The sequence below is a fragment of the Macaca fascicularis genome, chromosome 16, assembly GCF_037993035.2.
Source record: "Macaca fascicularis isolate 582-1 chromosome 16, T2T-MFA8v1.1".
Lineage (NCBI taxonomy): Eukaryota > Metazoa > Chordata > Mammalia > Primates > Cercopithecidae > Macaca > Macaca fascicularis.
Window position 1 is genome coordinate 44636762 of NC_088390.1, and position 14498 is coordinate 44651259.

A 14498-nucleotide genomic window follows, 5' to 3' on the forward strand; every position below is an offset into this window, starting at 1 on the left:
GTAGCTAAACCCACACAATTTTCATCCTCTCATTAAGGAACTTCCCCTAGTGCCCTAGGGCCCATACTTTCTCAGTTACTACTGAGATAAATTCTACTCCCAGTTATTAACATGGTTAGAAACTTCAAGCCAGGGCCAGGTGCAGTGGCTCACGCCTGTAATCCCAACACTATGGGAGGCCGAGGTGGGCGGATCATGAGGTCGGGACTTTGAGACCAGCCTGGCGAACATGGTGAAACCTCATCTCTACTAAAAATACAAAAATTAGCTGGGCATGGTGGCAGGCACCTGTAGTCCCAGCTACTTGGGAGGCTGAAGCAGGAGAATCACTTGAACCCAGGAGGCAGAGGGTGCAGTGAGCAGAGATCATGCCATTGCACTCCAGCCTGGGTGACAACAGCAAGACTCCAAATCAAAAAAAAAAAAAAAAAAAAAAAAAGAAACTTTAAGCCAAGGGCTACTAATTCAGAGAAAAAAAAAAATCAGAGGTAAAAAGAATCCATTTCTGGCTTGGTGCGGTGGCTCACGCCTGTAATTCCAGCACTTTGGGAGGCCAAGGTGGGTGGATCACCTGAGGTCAGTTCGAGACCAGCCTGATCAACACAGAGAAACCCCGTCTCTACTAAAAATACAAAATTAGCTGGGCATGGTGGCGCATGCCTGTAATCCCAGCTACTTGGGAGGGCTGAGGCAGGAGAATCACTTGAACCCAGGAGGCGGAGGTTGCGGTGAGTTGAGATCACGCCACTGCACTCCAGCCTGGTCAACAAGAGCGAAACTCCATTGCAAAAAAAAAAAAAAAAAAAAAAAAGACCATTTTAAATTATTATCACAAAGCAACTAGCTTTCCATTACCACTGAGTTTAAGAAACAGAATATAGTGAGCACTCAAAAGCCTCCCATTTGCTTCCTCCAAATCACAAATTCTCCCTTCCTCACAAAGGTAACTATTATTCTAAATGTTACAGTAATCACTTTCTTGCTTTTCTTTACAGTTTTATATCCTATGCAGAAGTAAATAAACACTAGATTTCATTTTCCCTGTTTTAAAAATTTTTATTTATAAATATAATTACTTAATTCTCTTTTTTTTTTTTTTTTTTTGGAGACAGGGTCTAGCTCTGTCATCCAGCCTGGAGTATAGTGGTGTGATCTCAGCTCGCTGCAACCTCCACCTTCTGGGCTTAAGAGATTCTCTTGCCTCAGCCTCCCAAGTAGCTGGGACTACAGGTATGTGACACCACACCAGCTAATTTCTGTATTTTCTGTAGAGATAGGGTTTCACCATGTTGCCCAGGCTGGTCTTAAACTCCTGGGCTCGAGCAATTGGCCCACCTCAGCCTCCCAAAATGCTGAGATTACAGGTGTGAGCCACTGTGCCTAGCCTAATTCTTTTGTGTCTGGCTTCTTTCCATCAACATTAGGTTTATGAGATTCATTTATACTGGATATAACTACAAATTCATTCATTTTCATTCCTGTATAATGTTCCATTATCTTAATATATATCAACTTCCCAATCCCTTCTACAACTAATGGACATTTAATGTTTTCATTTTGGGGCTACTACAGATAATGCTGCTATGAATATTCTTGAACATATCTCCTGGTACACATATCTTTTGGGTGGATACCTACAGGTAGAACTGCTTATCTTTAACTAGAAAACTGTATTCCAAAGTAGTTGTATTAATTTATATTCTCATCAGCATGGTATGAGAGTTCCTGTTGCTCTACTTAGCAACTCTGTCAGTCTAATTTTACCTGTTCAGGTGAGTGCACTGATATCATAATATTGTTTTAATTTACATTTCACTGATTACTAGTGTTGTTGATCACTTTTTTTTTTTTTTTTTTTTGAGATGGAGTCTTGCTCTGTTGCCCAGGCTACAATGCAATGGTGTAATCTTGGCCCATTGCAACCTCTGCCCCTGGGGTTCCAGCGATTCTCCTGCCTCAGCCTCCCAAAGTAGCTGGGACTACATGCAACAACCACCACGCCCAGCTAATTTTTGTATTTTTAGTAGAGACAGGGTTTCACCATATTGGCCAGGCTAGTCTTGAACTCCTGACCTTGTGATCCATCCATCTCAGCCTCTCAAAGTGCTGGGATTATAGGCATGAGCCACCGCACCCGGCCAAGTTATCAATTTTAATGAAGTCCAATTTAATCTTTTCTTTTATATGAGTAGTGTCAGGAATGTATTCACCATTATTATCTTTCAAGGGCTGTTTCATTGTTTTGCTTTCAAATTTAGCTCTATAGTCCACCTGGAATTGTGGTGAAAGGTAGGTGCCAAGTTTCATATGGATATCTAATTGTCCCAGCACCATCTGCTGAGAAAACTCTCTTTCTCCCACCATTCTGCAATGTTATCTTCGTTATAAATCAGGTGTTCATACATTTGTGAACTGGTTTCTGGGCTCTCTATTCTATCCCAATGGTCTATTTGTCTTTTCTTATACCAGTATGACATTATTTTAAATATCATATCTTTGTGAAATAAATCTTGATATCTGGATGATATCCAATCTTGATGATATCCTCATACCTTATTCTTCTTCAAGAGTATCTTGGTTATTCCCAGTTCTTTGTATTTCCACGTATGAGAATCAGCTTATTAACTGACACACCACACATGCGCAGACTTTGCATTTTTATTGGGATTGTGCATTGTCATCGGTAGATTAGTTTGTAGAGAGCTGATATCTTAAAATATAGAGTCTTCTAATCCATGAACATGGTTTATTCCTTCCAATATTAAAGTCTTCTTTAACTTCTATCAATATATTATTTTCTATATAGATGTCTTATGTGTCATTTTAAAAGTTTATTCCTATGTACTTAATTTTCTCTCAGCATTTAATCTTTTTGATACTAAGATTAATAATATCTGTAGTTGAGTTGAATGGTGGCCCCTAAAACAGTATATCCATGTTCTAACCCCTAGAACCAGTAAATGTGACCTAATTTGGTAAAAAGATTTTTATATATTTGCAGATATAATTAAGTTGAGGATGTCAAGATGAGATCATCCTGGATTATCTGGGTGGGCCCTAAATTCAATGATAAGTATCCTTATCAGAGAAAGACAGAGAGAAAGAGAAGGCCACCTGAAGAGGCAGGGATTGCAATTATGCAGTCACAAGCCAAAGAATGCCTGGAGCCGCCAGAGGTTAGGAAGAGACAAGAAAGCATTCTCTCCTAGAACCTTTGGAGGAAGCCCCCACCCTATGGAAACCTTGGTTTCAGACTTCTGGCCTCCAGACGGTGAAAGAATAAATTTCTGGGCTGGGTGCAGTGGCTCACACCTGTAATCCCAGCACTTTGGGAGGCTGAGGCAGGCAAGTCACGAGGTAAGGAGATCAAGACCATCCTGGCCAACATGGTGAAACCCCATCTCTACTAAAAATACAAAAATTAGCCAGGCATGGCAGTGTGCGCCTGTAGTCCCAGCTACTCGGGAGTCTGAGGCAGGAGAATTGCTCGAACCCAGGAGGCGGAGGCTGCAGTGAGCTGAGATCGCGCCATTGCACTCTAGCCTAGGCAACAGAGCGAGGTTCTGTCTCAAAAAAACAAACAAACAAAACCCAAAAAAGAATGTATTTCTGTTGTTTAAAGCCACCAAATTTATGGTAATTTGTTATAGTAGTCCTAAGAAACCAATACAGTACCTTTTTTACAATTTCATTTTCTCTTGTTGCTGCTATACAATCAATTTACTTGCTTTTTTATTGACTTTGCATCCTTACAAAGCTCAGTTCATCTGCTCTTTACATGAGTAGAGAACAGAATATCTTATCCAATAAATATAATAAATAAGATGGGAATAAAAAGTAAAAATAGAGTGAATTTTTGAATAGAGGTAGGGGTAACGGATGGATCTTAGAAATGATCTAGAAGCCCTGCTCTCCTTTATTTTATGAAATTAGGACACTAAAGTCCAAAGAGCTCAACCAGCTATCTAGTGGCAGCATTAGAACTAAAACATAGGTTGCTAAATGCCTAGTTCAGTGCCCTTTCTACTCTACCAAGTTGCCACTATACCCGATGACTACCTCCTCTGTAACCATTATCCACTGACCAGTTTTCAAACCTTCCTTTTTCTTTTTTACCAAAGAGTCAACCTTTAATGCAATAGTTATATATTAGACTATCAAGAGAGGAATTATGCACAACTTGATTTTGCCCAAGAACATTCTTGTGTCCTCTAAGAAAACAACAACAACAACCCAAACTTTTCCAAAGCTGTCCGCATTTATGTGATAGTGAAGATGTACATACCTACATAAACACACAGGAAACATAAATTGTGTGTGTGTGTTGGTTTTTGTTTTTTTCTAATTTTTTTAGAGACAAAGTCTCACTTATTGCCTAGGTTGGAGTGGAGTGGTTATTTACAGGTGTCAGCATCACAGCATATTATAGCTTCAAAATCCTGTCTTCAAGGGATCCTCCTAAACATGTCTGGCTTAGGAGACACTTTTTTTTTTTGAGACAAAGTCTCGCTTTATCACCCAGGCTGGAGTGCTGTGGTGCAATCTTGGCTCACTGCAACCTCTGCTGACCGGGTTCAAGCAATTCTCCTGCCTCAGCCTCTTGAGTAGCTGGAACTATAGGTGCATGTCACCATGCTCAGCTAATTTTTGTATTTTTAGGAGAGATGGGGTTTCATCACGTTGGCCAGGCTGTTCTCAAACTCCTGACCTCAGGTGATCCACCTGCCTCAGCCTCCCAAAGTGCTGGGATTACAGGTGTGAGCCACGGCGCCCAGCCATTTTCTTTCTTTCTTTCTTTTTTTTTTTTTTGAGACAGGGTCTTGCCAAGGCTGGAATGCAGTGGTGCAAGCAAGCATGGCTCACTGCAGCTTTGACATCCTAGTCTCAAGTGATCCTCCTGCCTCAGCCTCCAGAGTAGTTGAGACTATAGGCACACACCATCATGGCTTAGTTTTTTTTTTTTTTTTTTTGGTAGAGATGAGGTTTCACTATGTTGCCCAAGCCAGCCTTGAACTCCTGAGCTAAGGTGATCCTTCTGCTTCAGCCTCCCAGTGTTGGGATTACAGGTGTGAGCCACTGCACCTGGCCAGGAGACACAAATTTTTAAAGAAAGTAGTACTCAGATGCACTGACTATCCTGTTGCCTCTTAATATACGGATGAGGAATGTCATTTCATACATTAGCCATCATGAGTAATACTAAATCTGATCACTTATATTAGCATATATAATACATTGAAAATGCATTCATAGCAACAGATTTTGAGGACAGGATAAAAAAAAAATTTTTTTTTAAATTAAAAAATTTTTTAATTATAAAAAAATTATAAAATTATAAAAAAATTATAAAATTTTTAATTATAAAAAAATTATAAAATTTTTAAAAAAAATTTAAAAATTTTTTTAAAAAAAAAATTTTAAAAAAATTTGTAAAATTATTAAATTTTAAAAAGTTAAAGAAAAAAAGAGAAGAAAATGCATTCAGTGATGTTGCAAAGACAGAAAATGGCTATTTCACAAATGACACTAGCAAGACCGGCAGTGAGTTGCCTAACATTTAACTAACCATTTTTCGGTGGACTGCAATGATGTAACCTGTAAAGGGGCTGTCAGGAAGAGATGACATGTGACCATTAACCATTCCATTTGTGAAGTTCTTCTCAGTTCCACATGGCACAACAGTGTTTGGCATTCCATTGGGGATGAATATTGGTCGGGGTAGGTCCCCATTGGTAGTTAAGGTGAACATTCCATTTGTAGATGGCGAAGAGGAGAAATCTACAAATTCAAAGATAAGTACAGCATCATAAGCTTGTGGTACTTTTATCTTTACTCTTTTCTCAAGTATCCTGAGGACCAGAGACAGTGTAGTCTCTTAACACAGGGCAGGGAGAAATCATGGTATAAATAATTCTAGATTTATTGGAAGATTTTAATTTACAATTTTACTTCCCTAACTCATACTTTTAACTAAATGAAAAGGAAAGAGTAACTGCTGGAAACTATTAAGCAGAATTTTTGCAGAAACCTGTATCAGCACCATGTTGTAGCACACAAACAGTTCTACCACTTGTTTTCTTTTCCTTCTCTTCGCCTTTGAAGACACTGTCCAATACAGTAACCTCTACCCAGATGTTGCATTTAAAATTTAAATTAGGCTGGATGCCGCAGCTCACATTTGTAATCCTAGCACTTTGGGAGGCTGAGGCAGGCAGATCCCTTGAGCCCAGGAGCCAGTGACCAGCCTGGGCAACATGGTGAAAACCCATCTCTACAAAAGATACACCATAGCTGGGCATGGTGGCACACATCTGTAGTCTCAGCTACTTGGGAGGCTGAGGTGGGAGGATTGCTTCAGCCCACAAGGCAGAGGCTGCAGTGAGCCAAGACGATGCCATTGCACTACAGGCTGGGTGACAGAGTGAGACCCTTTCTCAAAATAAATAAATAAAATAAAAATTAAAAATGCATTACTCTCAGTCACACTAGCCACATCTCAAGTGCTTAACAGTTCATGTGACTGGTGGATACTGTATTGGATGGCAAAATCACAGAAGTTTCCACCACTGCAGAATTATATTGGACAGTGATGCTCTAAATTAAAACTAAAATTAAATCATCCATCAACTCACCGTCGGGACTATCTACCTACTACACGTCAATGAGGGGAGCCTCATAAAGCCCTTTATACTTGGGGAATTAGCCTAATTGTAAGTAATATAAAGAATAGACAAAGCATACCAGTGGCTAAAAGGACTCAGTGAGTGACCACATTAAATTACATATAATATTGGATTTCTTTCTAGCTATATCTATTATTTATATTTTCTGGTAGTATGTTCCTCTCATACTAGCTGTTGCCATGTTAGTATTAGATCAAATAGATCTGAATTCCAAGGGTATATTAGCTAATAATAACTACCTATCTAACTGAAGTCACTTGGGTTCCCTAAATTTTAGGTTTCTCATCTAAAAAATATGGAATAATCAGTAAGGTTTCCCTTGGGTTCCAAAATTATTCTGCTATAGTATCTTCAGCATGAAGAAATATAAAAAAGATGACAACTCTTAGACAAACATTTAAAGGTGCAATCATGAGAAGGAGTTCTAGTTCTATCTTACCTGTCTGTGTTGGACTAGAAGCTGAAATTGGAGATGCAGGGACAGGAATTTCAAATGCACACAAAAATCCACTCACTGAGAGTCGTACTTTTTGGTTGTCCTGAGGAAAGTTCTACAGAAGCAGCAGCAAGATGAGAAGGGGGAGATGTTTCAGATAAAATGGAAAAGTTATCTCTCTAATGTATTTCAAAAGAATGTCTTAGGTGCTTTCATCCGTAAAACCAACAAGATGATTTCAACTACATAAAGGATGAATGCTTGATAAAAATAACTGAAAACTAAGCTCAACTGTCGAACTAGTATCTCTTTCCACAGGAAGAAGTGTGTTGTATATGACTGACTTCTTCAGTTTTGTCTTCGTTTCAGGGATCTAAATTCCAACTCTCAGAGACCCCATTTTTACATTTCATATTAAGAAAATGTCAATGAGGTGGGCGTGTGTTCAGAAATCCCAAAGATGAATATAAATAATACCAGTTGCAGGAGCTTAGAGTAGGCAATATATTTATTAGATTATTTATTTCCCCAGCTGGTATGTAGAAAGACATGATTGGTGTTAATTTGTCTTTACTCTTCTAATTTCTTAGTGTGTTAAAAGACCAAGTATATATATTCATAAATACTAAAAACACATATTCATAAATACATAAAATACTTTAACCTAGGAAGAATTCTAGTAACAGTGGTAATACAGAAGAGCTGTCAAGTGTAATAGTAGCAGTCTTTGGTAACAGCAGCAGTCTTTGGAGGAAACCCATACTATAGTGACACAGCTAGATCACTCCATATAGGCAGCCTTACATATTTCCCTTATTCAAAAATACCACCACCAGTATTATTCCTTTATTCTGGTAGAAAACTCTTTTAAGTTTCTGGGTTGGAAAACTTGGCATTTTGTTGTTGTTGTTCAGTTTTTGTCATGTTTTAGTATCTCTCTTGGTCACATAACATAACAAGTGATCACAATAATTGAGAAAACTGTCATCTTTGAAGGATAGAATCAAAAGTTTCTTAGTTAACATTACCTTTATGTTGGAACCATGTACTTCTGCTAGAAGGATTTGCTCTGAATTAAGTCCACAGAGATCGCTCAGCTGTTTTTTTAAACCTGTGTACTTTTCATCCATATTCAGCCTTAGTCCATACCGCACAGGGGTAGTACCATCTAACTTAATCACTAGTAAAGAGAAAAGATCTTTTATCAGTAAAATGCAGGTTTCATCGAAAGTCTTACATACTGTGTATAGATATATATGACCTGTAAATATAAGCAAATATTTCAGCCTAGAATTTTTATTTCATGTGTAAACATGAAAACAGATGGTACTTCAGGATAATATTGAGTGAAATCAGTATTTTTCTCGTGTTCATCTGACATAAAAGCTTGAGTGGCTTTGCGGGTTTTAAAGAGAGTTGCTGGCATATTTGAAACCAAAAAAACATGCCACAATCTAAATCTTTCAAACCTCAAGTCATGCCTAAAATTAGGTTGCTCGATTATAATATGCTGCCTACCAGTCTTTATTTGTAAACAAACAACTATGCTTACAAATTCAGGCTATTTAAATAAAGCAAATTTAATGGAGTCAAGTAATTTTTCAGAACTTTGCGACCTACCTGTTATTTCTAAGTGCATATAACTGTCCATTGGTAGTGGCAAAGACAAAAAATTGAAAGGGTCAAATCGGACACTTATATGCCCACATGTCTTGCATTTGACTTGAGATCTTAGCTGCCCATGGAACAAATCCACAACAATTGATCTATTTCTTCTTAGATGGTTGTCCCAGGCCTAGCAATAAAAAAGATGAGAATTTTCTCTCAAAAATCCAAAAGAGAGGCATTTCTATATAAATTCAAAGAAACTGGTTAAATATATTGGATTTAAATGTAAAGAATATAATCCTTACTCTTCATTTACCACAAAATATTAAATTGAGATGGAATATCCTATTTTTCATTTGTTCTTATCACAGTAACAATGGTAAATATTAAAGTTATTTGTCCATTAACAAGTATAAAGCATGCCTATAGGTCACTGTATGCATTACTTTAGCAATTATGGGGACTCTTTAAATTCCACTGGATACTTATTCCTACATCCAGTACTATAAAGTTTACAATGTGAAATAGCAACAGTTTTCTATTTTCATTAAAGGTGTTTTTGTTTTGGCAACACTGCATAAGCATTAAGCATACAGATAGAAATTCCTTCATTTTCGCAGTAAAATTCTGATCTCAGAATAGTTTAGTTTGCATTTAAATTGTGCTACATGTATTTGTGGCCAGAACATTTTGTCTATTGCTTACATTAGAAACTCAAAACTGACAAACCTCTGCAGCTACTTCCCAGTCTGGTCGGCCATCACTGTCCTTCAGTTCCACATATGGCTTTTCATGGACTCGGTTGAGATCTTCATGAAGACCATCCAAGAGAAAAGCCAGAAGTTCTTGGGAGTCTTGTTGCTGAAACCCATTAAACCTGGGAGCATATTTTGCTATGGTCCACTATAAATATAAGAGGAGTCACGGTCATTATTTCCTACCCATAAAATTTGGAATGAGTATGTCCTATAATCCAATCAGAGCCATTGTAAGAAAATAAATAGTATAGTACTTAGTCTGCCTCCATTTCAACAAATATATTTTGGATAATCATGAAATCTTTTGAATCTTAATGTCAAATGACAAAAAAAAAAAAGAAGTATTTTGGCCAATACTGTGTCCTTAGTTCAGTATCAACTGTTCTTCAGGCACATAGATGTTATTTAAGACAGAAATATTAAAACAGCATTTGCTCGCATTGAAAGATAATCCTGTTCTATAATGTTTTACACATTTTTATAAGCATATAAAATATGTATATTTTGGCCGGGCACGGTGGCTCAAGCCTATAATCCCAGCACTTTGGGAGGCCGAGACGGGTGGATCACGAGGTCAGGAGATCGAGACCATCCTGGCTAACATGGTGAAACCCCGTCTCTACTAAAAAATACAAAAAACTAGCAGGGCAAGGTGGTGGGCGCCTGTAGTCCCAGCTACTCGGGAGGCTGAGGCAGGAGAATGGCATAAACCCGGGAGGCGGAGCTTGCAGTGAGCTGAGATCCGGCCACTGCACTCCAGCCTGGGCAAAAGAGCAAGACTCCGTCTCAAAAAAAAAAAAAAAAGTATACTTTATAGGTACATAATATATACACAATGCATGCATAATGTGTATATAATAATACATAATATATGTATAAAAATATGTGTATATAGTATTTTATATAATGTAATGTCTTCAACAATCACATTTTCTGGTCTTGTTGCATTCTAACTTTTATTAACTGCATTATATTATAGAACTACTTAGAGGATTAAATGAGTTAATGCATATACATTAATTAGAATAGTGCCTGGCAAGAGGTAAGTAGTTAAATGTGTAGCTATTATAGTTATTAATTTGTAATATAAAAAGCTTTTGCTTTGTATTTAAATAAAAATAATGAATGATCCTAACTTCACTAAAATCTACTACATCTGATATTAATATAAAACTTAAATTCATTAGTTTCATTCATTCATCCTGCCACGTTTTTTTTTTCTTTTTGGAGACAGAGTCTTACTCTGTTGCCCAGACTGGAGTGCAGTGGTGCAATCTTGGCTCACTGCAAACTCCTCCTCCCAGGTTCAAACATTTCTTGTGCCTCAGCCTCCCAAGTAGCTGGGATTACAGGCATGCGCCACCATGCCCGGCTAATTTTTTTTTAGTAGAGACGGGGTTTTGCCATGTTGCCCAGGCTGGTCTTGAACTCCTGACCTCAAGTGATCCACCTGCCTTGGCCTCCCAAAATGCTGAGACTACAGGCGTGAGCCCCTGCGCCCAGCCTACTTCTTTATATTCTAAAGACAGAATTATCTTAGTTATGTTGAAAATGTATTGGATTGGATGTAATTAATAAGACTCTGAGGTCCACCTTGCAGTTAGAATATCGCTAATAGTGAAGTATTACCAAAAAAGGTTTACTCTTCATATAAGATGTTTGACAAATTAGTAAAATGAATGATATCCCAAATTTACAGTGCACCTTTGGTCTTTTTCCTACCCACTACATATACAGTAGTATTTTGCATATATTTAAACAAGCAAAAGAATTTGGCATCTTGTTTATACCAAGTGAAGGATCCAAAAACATTTATTAAGCTAAAAGGCTAAACACAAAAAACAAGTAGAGAAAAATGATTAAACAACTATTTAGGAATTACATACTTTTATATTATTTTAACCTGCTTACCCGAAGCTTTAATGGGGCAACATTCTTCTGAGTTCCACTCCAAAGTTCCTGTACTAAATCACCATAGCATTTAGCCATATGCCCCTTCATACCAATGGGATTTGTCCTAGAAGTTTGAGAGGAAAATTTGTTGCCAAAGATTCTCATAAATCACAATCATGTGGGCACAAAAATGCCTAGCATCTCACATCAAAATATCTTTTCTTTTTGAAACAAGAGATGTATTCCTTGGCCTATTTCATATTAAATAGGGCAAATAAGATAAAGTCTTTCTCCCGCAGGGTAAAAAAAGAGGAAATTTAGGTGATATTGGGTTTATATCAAAGTCACAAGTTAAGAGGCCAGTGACTCAAGAAAGATTACCTGTTGAGTTCATAAAGATGTCTCCCTGAGATAAAATACTGTGTCAGTGGCTGTGTGTTACTAACACACTGGATGCTTGAGTTCATGAAGCATGTGTTTCCCAGGTTGCTTAGACCTGTGGCTCCCTTTTCTGTGGGAACTGGAACAAACAATATGAGAACCAAAGCTTAGCTGTAGTAATATGCCATAGCACAAACAGTTAATTACATTCAATGAAAAGATTTTTTATAACTCTCATAATCAGCTAAATGGTGCTAATAATTCTCTAGCAGGTCTTTGAAATGCTAGAGAAGGCTTTTCATGGAGTGTCTGGTAACAGTGATGATCCATGCTCATTTGTAACCCAGAAGCAGCAATTATTCTTTTTAATTGCTATGATTTTTCAAAAGAATTCAAACAATTCTTCTTCTATCTAGTATGTCTTTTAAAACATGTAAATTATTTAATTGCAGAGTTAGAAATCTGGAAAATAATTTGATGGTGGGTTTGCCAACATCAAATGCTGCTTCAGGAAAAAAGAAAAAGAAGCAGGGGCCTAATTACTTTTGAACTAGAAAACCAAAAGTTATTAGCACTTTAATAGTTGAGAGAAGAAAAAAAAAAGAATACATTTAAAATAATCTCTTTAAAAAATAATACTGGAGACTTACCCTTGTGTCTATCTATTTTACTACTATTTGCTATAAAAGACATCTCCTCAGGCCAACTCATATCTTTGTTGCGAACTGGAAGGACAGATAGGAATGTGTTAATTTCTTATCTATCTAATTTACACCCACTCGATTGCTTCTGCTTTTTTTTTTTTTTTTTTTTTTAAAGACATCTTATTCCTAAATCAGAAGTTTTAAAATCTAGTTAATTTTAGTACATGCGTTGCTTAACAATGGAGTTACATCCTGAGAAATGCATCACTAGGTGATTATGTCTTTGTGTGAACAACACGGAGTGTACTTACACAAACCTAAGCTATGTACGGTATAGGCTGTTTCTCCTTGGTTACAAACTTGTACAGCATGTTACTGTATTGAACACTGTAGGCAACTGTAACATAATGGTAAGTATTCGTGTATCTAACGTGTTAGAACATACAAAAGGTACAAGTAAAAATATCGTATTATAATCTTATGGGACCACCGCTGTACACAGGTCTTTTGTTGACTGAAACATCTTTATGCAGCACATGCCTGTAATTGGCTCTAAAACCATTCCTATTCTTCATATTGAGAACTTTAAAGTCACTTGGTTTAAATAATCCTTTCCCTCAATTACCAACTTGAAGTAAAATTATACTCAACCATCTACAGAAGTAATTAAAGTTCGGAAACAATAGAATTTCTTATACTTAAAACATTAGGAATATTATAATTCTTTCTTAAATTGTAACAGCTGTCAGGGTAATTTTTTCCCGTTTTTTGTTTTTGTTTTTTTTTTTTTGAGACAGTCTGGTTTTGTCCCCTAGGCTGGAGTGCAGTGACATGATCTTGAATCACTGCAACCTCTGCCTCCTGGACTTGACTGATTCTCAGTGCCTCAGCTTCCTGAGTAGCTGGGACTACAGGCGCGTGCCACCACACCCAGCTAATTTTTGTATTTTTAGTAGAGACAGGTTTCACCATGTTGGCCAGGCTGGTCTCGAACTCCTGGCCTCAAGTGATCCACCCGCCTCAGCCTCCCAAAGTGCTGGGATTAAAGGCATGAGCCACTGCGCCCAGCCTATTCATTTTAATACAAAGGCAACTAACAATGTTGCCACAAAACTGGATGGGAAAAGATACACTTAAAAAGTTTTTAATAACATGTGCATGCCAGTGTGTAAATCTATGAATATACAAGTAGCTCTGTCAGTGAGTAGCCAGTGTTGATGACTAATGAAAGCCTGTGCTACTAACTATGCAAGAAAGTTGTTCTCTTTACTCAAACTCAAAGCAGCAACTTGAAAATTTTAAGGAACTATAAATTTGTAAACTGAATTCACTGTTTTTTTTTTTTTTTGAGACGGAGTCTCGCTCTGTCCCTCAAGCTGGAGTGCAATGGGGCCATGACGGCTCACTTCAAGCTCCGCCTCCCGAGTTCACGCCATTCTCTTGCCTCAGTCTCCCGAGTAGCTGGGATTACAGGCGCCCACCACCACACCCAACTAATTTTTTGTATTTTTAGTAGAGATGGGGTTTCACCGTGTTAGCCAGGATGGTCTCGATCTCCTGACCTCGTGATCTGCCTATCTCGGCCTCCCAAAGTGCTGGGATTACAGGCGTGAACCACCGCGCCCGGCCTCTGAATTCACTTTTTTAAATCTACCATTCCCATCCTTTGTCAGTCAATGACTAAAAACAGGATATTTTTCCTTTAAAGCAATCTAAATCGTATGGTAGGATTACATAAGAGTTCAAAAGGTTTTCTTTTTCTTTTTTTTCCAAAGGGTTTCTTTACCATAAAAACATAATGATCAAATAATAGTTGTCTTGGGGAAAATTATAAAATGGGTTATTAGTAACTCTTTAAATTCTTCCCCTTGAAAATTTAATATAGATGCATGCTTCCATCTTGTACCTTCAATTACCAGGTGTTGTTCATCCTGGATTTTCAAATATTCCAATCTATGATCCTCATCATCCAGAAGAGTAAGGTAGTTCTGTGTAAGGAGGAGGAAATGTTTTTGTTATTTGGTTAGTAAACTAGAAACAAATACAGAGATAAAAATGAGTAACAATTAAAAAAAATTATTTGTAGTTACATAAC

The 14498-nt window shown here is 37.4% G+C and overlaps 1 protein-coding gene across 7 annotated transcripts in view; it reads right to left on the reverse strand.

Moving 5' to 3' along the window:
* USP32 (ubiquitin specific peptidase 32) overlaps positions 1-14498 on the reverse strand; it is a 221374-nt gene that overhangs the window by 22160 nt on the left and 184716 nt on the right. For 5 of the 7 annotated variants that reach the window (XM_005583903.3, XM_005583902.4, XM_074019071.1 and 2 more), the window contains 9 exons: positions 14310-14391; positions 12410-12484; positions 11760-11898; positions 11397-11502; positions 9457-9630; positions 8740-8914; positions 8148-8299; positions 7123-7234; positions 5567-5778 (listed from right to left, as the gene is read on the reverse strand). In XM_005583903.3, the coding sequence (XP_005583960.2) occupies positions 5567-5778; positions 7123-7234; positions 8148-8299; positions 8740-8914; positions 9457-9630; positions 11397-11502; positions 11760-11898; positions 12410-12484; positions 14310-14391 (1227 nt within the window). The remainder of the gene's footprint in view (positions 1-5566; positions 5779-7122; positions 7235-8147; positions 8300-8739; positions 8915-9456; positions 9631-11396; positions 11503-11759; positions 11899-12409; positions 12485-14309; positions 14392-14498) is intronic. The other 2 variants (XM_074019070.1, XM_045375124.2) reach the window with 1 other exon arrangement.